The sequence below is a fragment of the Numida meleagris genome, chromosome 16 (assembly GCF_002078875.1).
Source record: "Numida meleagris isolate 19003 breed g44 Domestic line chromosome 16, NumMel1.0, whole genome shotgun sequence".
NCBI lineage: Eukaryota > Metazoa > Chordata > Aves > Galliformes > Numididae > Numida > Numida meleagris.
This window is the reverse complement of record NC_034424.1, coordinates 6,569,428-6,575,313: the sequence shown is the minus strand read 5'-3', so window position 1 is coordinate 6,575,313 and position 5,886 is coordinate 6,569,428. Positions and strand designations below refer to the sequence as shown.

General features: G+C 49.1%; 1 protein-coding gene across 1 annotated transcript; it reads right to left on the bottom strand.

Annotated features, from left to right (window-relative positions):
* LOC110406746 (bile salt-activated lipase-like) lies at positions 1,082-5,886 on the bottom strand (the record flags this gene model as incomplete). The annotated part of the gene is given in 10 exon segments (XM_021413590.1): positions 1,082-1,348; positions 1,833-2,030; positions 2,188-2,391; positions 2,937-3,123; positions 3,556-3,673; positions 4,017-4,124; positions 4,427-4,557; positions 4,650-4,847; positions 5,383-5,505; positions 5,736-5,886. Coding segments are annotated over 10 exon segments (1,605 nt in total), but the record flags the coding sequence as incomplete, so codon positions are not given.

Sequence of the window (5,886 nt, the reverse complement as noted above, 5' to 3'; positions counted from 1 at the left end):
GGAGGACCATTTTGTGGACTGGTTCCACAGCCTGGAGCGGCTCAGCGAGGCCGAGAGGTGAGTGCGAGCAGGGCTGTGCTGCTGCTGGTGCACTGGGAATCTTCCCAGATAGAGGACTTTTGAAAGCAGCTGGTAGATAGGGGTACTCTGGCACAGGTGACTTCTGGTTTCTCTGGCCTTGGGCTTCGTGTTGGTAGGAAGCATGGCTTTGAGTGCTTCTCTGCACATTTTTAAGAATATTTTCAGTGTTTGTTCTTGGTGCCTACTAATGCCTGAGCAGAAATTCTTGCCCAACAGCGGAGTGCCTGCAGTGTCTCTCCTTTTCTCCTAGTTCCCTGCTTGGGTTACATTTGTAAGACCTCAGATATCCTTGAACTTCCTTTTCATTCCCCGCCTAGCAAATTTGATTGCGCTCACTCGACAATGAAAAATTACTAAGTGGAAACAGATAAAGGGTAAATAGCCTTTGATACAGCTGCCAGGGTGCTGTGCACCAGGGCTGCCTGCAGCTGGCCAGGTGCATGGGGAGGATACTGGTATGGGACAAGGTTGTGAGCATCCACGGTGCTGTAAAATTGGGAATAGCTCCAGGCACAAATCCTGGGTGACAAATCCTGATCCTCTCCTTGCTTCCTCGGTTCAGAGCTGTAGCTCACAGCCCAGCTTGGCTGTTGCAAAACAGAGACTTGTGGCCATAAACCAATGCAGAATAACTTCCTTGCATTTTTTTTAGTTAACTGGGCAACAGTTCTCTAAGAGATTTGTTTCCATACATTACAACTGTAATTGTCTATGAGATGTTTGTTATTAGAGTGGATGATTAGAATGTGGCAATATCCTGAGGTCCAGATCAGGATTGGGTCTGTCCTGCTAGGGGTCACACAAGGAACAAGGAAAAACAAACCTCAAGCCAAAAAGCTGGCAGAGCCTGCTAGCCATGGCACTGATGCATCAGCAGCTTAACTGAGCCACTGCTGTCAGGGGAACACACTTTGCCCAGAGACTAGCTGCCATTTCCTGCCTAACTGTAATGTTAGGGAGAAAACTGTGGAATGACAAAGACATTCAGAAGCCAAAATCCCTCAGTTGCAAGCAAGCCTTTAATGAACTTGGTCTGCCTTTAAAAGATGGTTTTGCTTGGGTTTTCAGCTGCTCCACAGTCTAGGATGTGTTGGCAACCTGAGGCAGTTTCAGATAGACTGAATTCCAGTAGTTCACATATTGGGTTCTCAGATTCTGCTTCAGTGAATTATCATTCATTTTGTTGTTGATTTCCAGGTAGTAACCACCCTCACTGGTGTAGGGCAGCCAGGTAACGGGCACCTCTGAATTCCCGTTGTTGGGGTCGCTGCAAAAAAAGAAATAGAAGTTTAGTTTATCAGGGCAGATTTGTGTTCTCTGGGGATCTTATCTGTGCTCAAGTGAGGCTTTAAGTGAGTGCAAGGAGAGAGCTTGAAATTGAGACAAGTGATAGCAATTCTGCCTGCTAGGAGCAACTTGCCAACCTGCATTCTCCTCCTTTGGTCCCCGCTAGCATGGCCCTGGCTACACACTACAAACTTAACTCCTGTCCGAACTCTAGGGCTCAGAAAGAAACCTCATCATTAAGTTTAAGCAGAGGGCACAGGTTCTGAAAATGCTTGTGCTGTTCCCAGGTGTTCTCTGGATGAGGAAGGCCCAGAGCAAACTCTGCCACTGGAAGGCACAGAGCCAAGTTTGCAAAAGTACGGAGGGCACCCTGCTTTTGAGAATTGCTTCTGAGAAGTTAATAGACAAAAGCAGCACGTTGAAGTGCTGCAGCAAGCCCCAAAGGTGGAACCAGAATCACTTACCCAGTCCTGGCAAAATTGGTCCAATAAGCAATCATGGCAGAAGAGACAGTCCTGTGCTTGGGCAGGTAGCCTAGAGGGGTGGCAAAGGGTTTCCCAAACACGTACTGCAGGTCATCAGCGTGGTCTGCCCCTACCCAGCTTGGGTAGATGGGCATTCGAGATGGCTGGGAGAACAAATAGCTGTATGTCTTGCCACTCCTGGGGAAATAAAATAGACTTGATAAGCAAGTGAAAAGCAGGAAAGGGAGTGTGGATTCATAGCTATGCTCCAAACATTGGCAGAACCCCTTGTGCTGGGAGTAGCATTTTGGTTCCCAGACAAGCTTTAGGCTCCTACCAATGCTGTGCTCCTCACCGGGCATTCTGATGGTGCAGGTTTAGTGTCCACTGCGTGGGAATCAGGAAAATGTAGTCAGTAGCCAGGTCCACCACTGTTATCTTCATTTCTTTTTGCTCTGGGTTGTCACCCCATGACTCAGTGTAGAGATCATATGTCAAGTTGGCTCCTCTCTCACCCCTGTCTGCAGTAAGTCCTTTGACCAAGTTATAGACATCGCTCCTGAAAAGACAAGAGGTATCGCTAATTATGGACCAGCAGAGGAAGGATGGAGGAAGATGAAGAGGAGTGTGGAAGTTGTCCCAGCTCTCTTTGATGTCCACATCCAACCCCTGTGGTTGGCAACAGTTTGGTGAAGTAAAAGCCAGGAGTTTCAGTCCAGGTCTTAGATGGAGAGCACATGATCCACAACTTTCTCGGCAGAACGGCCTGGGTTCCAAATGGGCCATAAGCTCTTTCAGTCCTGAAAGAGGGGTCTGATGGGTCAGGCACCCAGCATTTCTGCATGAACGTGCTCCACAGAGAGAGCATCGGGGCTGCCAAGATTGCCACTACTTCTGAGTTTAGGGGCATCTTAAAGATATTTGGGAAGGCTTCCCCGCTAAACTAGTTATTTCTCTTGAAGGCTTTGTGCTTGGCAACATGTGCTCTGGGCACCCCAGCTTGGAGTGGCATCCTGTGCTGAAGATAGTGCCCCTTCCAGTCCTTGATGTTTGGGGAATATGTTAAAGTTCCTCTCGATAAGGGTTTTAGGAATGTCCTCTTACGCAGTGATTTTCTCAAGTGGACGATTGATAGCAGGCAAATCAATGCTAGCAAAGAAATGTCCGTCCATGTTATTGACCCCAGCAATGTAGTCAATGTCAGCAGCATTGGCAAAGAGGTTCTCTGGCATGTCAGGGAGGAAGTCTCCATCAACAACAGGAGTGATGGAGAGTGAATGAACCACAGGACCTGCAACAGGAGGCAAAACCAGAATCTGTTAGGAGCATGGAAAAAGCAGATGTGTGGCCTGGCATATCTTAGTGCTTAAGGAAAAAAATAGAGGGATATTCTCAGTTACTGTTTGTTGTTCCTGTTTGTAAGCTGTGTTCTGGAATTGCTCTTGCTGCTTTCATGAAACATTGAGAAACAGAAAGCTACTTGTTCTGGAGCCAAGGCACAACCCTTGGACAACTGATCTGCCACCACTGCCATTGCACAACCAGCAGCATTTACTCAGCAGACTGTGCACCTGTCTGTGGAAGGGTGACTGCAAAATCTGTCATTGTTGTCTCCTTTCTGAACGACACCGCTTAAATACTTCTGGCAATCACTCCAGTACCCCTTTGAAGGCTCAGTGAACCTTCTGTGCATGGAGGACACGGCGTAGGCTGGGAGACTTACCAGGCAGGGAGCGCAGTTCCAAGTGGTAGGCCATTGTCAGGGCTTTGGGGTCAGAGACACGGAGGCAGTTAGCCAAGACCGTGGTGTTGTCTGTGGGGCAGCCCACCTGCCCTCCAACCTGCAGAAGGAAAGAGAGAGAAAGCTCGCGGCATTATTCTCTGAAGCCAGGCTTCATTCCCAGCTTCCCAGAGGAGAGGTTGGTTTTAATCTCCAAGATGCATGTTTCCAAAGCTCTGTGTTTGGTGGCATGACTCCTGATAAATCCCCTACTTGCTATGCTCTTCTCTATGAAATCCCTTATTTTTTTGTACCCGCAAGTAAGACCTTAGCTTCAGAATTATTGCTGCCTGGAGTGACACAGACACGATCCAGCCAGCCCAGGTAGATGTGCAAGCCACTAACTGTCCCATGTGTCAGCCTCCCTCTGTGGGTTGGGGTCCCTCTGCAGAGGTGCACGTTACCTTTTTAGCCCAAGTGAGTGGGTCCTTTTGGATGGCCCAGCCACACAGACTGACACCGCTTTGGCTGATGGCTCTCTTGAAGAGACCTGCATTCTTTGGGGACAGTATCTGCAGCACAAAATAGAAACAGGAGGGTTTCATTAATGAAATCGAGAAGAAAGAATTACATGCCAGACCTGGCCGATTCCCCTCACAACTTGTACACAAGGTCCAGGGAAATAGCCAGCTCTTGTGATACTTAACAGACTCAGTAGTTAAAGTTAAAAGGTGATATGGTGAAAAGGAGAGAAGAGGAGGAGAGCAAGGGGGCATGGCATGCATGGAGGAAAGCATCAGAGTGTCAGGGGGCTGTTTTGCCCATTTGCAGAAATGAGAAGCATCTGTAGTGTGGTCTAACAAGGACAACAGACCTGCAGGGAGACACTAGTGGCACCAGCTGACTCCCCAAAGATGGTGATGTTGTCCGGGTCGCCCCCAAAGGCCTTGATATTCCTCTTCACCCAGGCAATAGCCATGTGCTGGTCCTTCAGCCCGTAGTTCCCTGAGCAACAGAGGGCACCCACCATTCAGTCAGGGCACAGCCGAAGGTGGGGTGCTGTGGGAGGGTCCGCTAAGAGGAAGCAGCTGTGGTACCTGGCATGTTTGAGTCTCCAGTGCTGAGGAAGCCCAGGGGCCCCACACGGTAATTGAGGGTCACCACAATCACGTTGCCCCGCACGGCGATCTCCTCGCCATCGTAGAGGTAGTTGTCAAGGAAATTGGCTCCTTGACCCCCTCCAAAAAGGAAGGCACCGCCATAGATCCAGACCATCACTGGCAAGTTGGTGGAGACTAGGAGATGAGGAGGAAAAGTGGCGTGAACCACTACACAGCCAGAAGGTGCTGCCTACCTCCATGCCCGTTCACTGAGCATTGCTCCACTTGGGCACGGACCAAAACCTCTTGGGGCTGATACAAACGCCCCTTCCTTCATTGTCATCTTACTCCCACTGCAGGTAAAGCATTCCCAGGACAGCAAATCTGTACAAGCTATTCCTATTTGCTGACATCCCCTACAAATTATTCTCTTTTCTTGACAAGAACTTCTGTATAACCACTAGGTTTGTAGGACAATCATTTGTCCAGAAAGGGTTTTCTTCACTTCAAGGGCATGATGCTTTGTGATAGCCTATGGCCAAGAAAATTTCTGCTCTGTAGAAGAGGCTGAAACTCTCAGTGGGATGCAGCTGAGGAGCAGTGGCTGAAATCTCTCCTACCCTTCCCACTGAAAATCAGTGCTTCTGTGGTTGCCCATTATGGGAACATAGCTGTGGAGGGATGCTCCAGAGCAGTTTATCTCCTCCTCGGGTCTCTGACAAACACATACCCTCTCTCTTCCCTTGAGGGATCCAGATGTTCAGATAGAGACAGTCCTCTTTCCCACGAACATCAGTTTGTGTAAGCGTCGACTGCATGCAGCGATTTTTAAATGTTTTTGCTTTCAGTGTTCCTGAGAGAAGAAAAGGAATACAACAGGTCCTGGTTAGAGGTGTCAGCTCTTTTAGTTGCAAGCTCTGTCCATCCATCTTTCCCTTTAAGTCCAGCAGAGGCAGCAAAGCCTCCCCAGCCACTGCTACTGGAACTGAGGGAGTGGGACCCTTTCCTGTGTGAACTAGCTCCGGTCAACAACGGACTAAGGAGACAGAAGTTAAACAACATAAACCCAACACTGGATCTTACCTTCCCAGCCAGGATGAGGCTGGGGGTCTTGCAGAGTCTCTGGTGGGGCAGCAAAAGGGATCCCTCTGAAGATATCAACATAGCTCCCAAAGAGTCCCCGTCGTTTACTCTCGCCTTCCACAAAACCTCCCTCGGTGTACACCACTCCCAG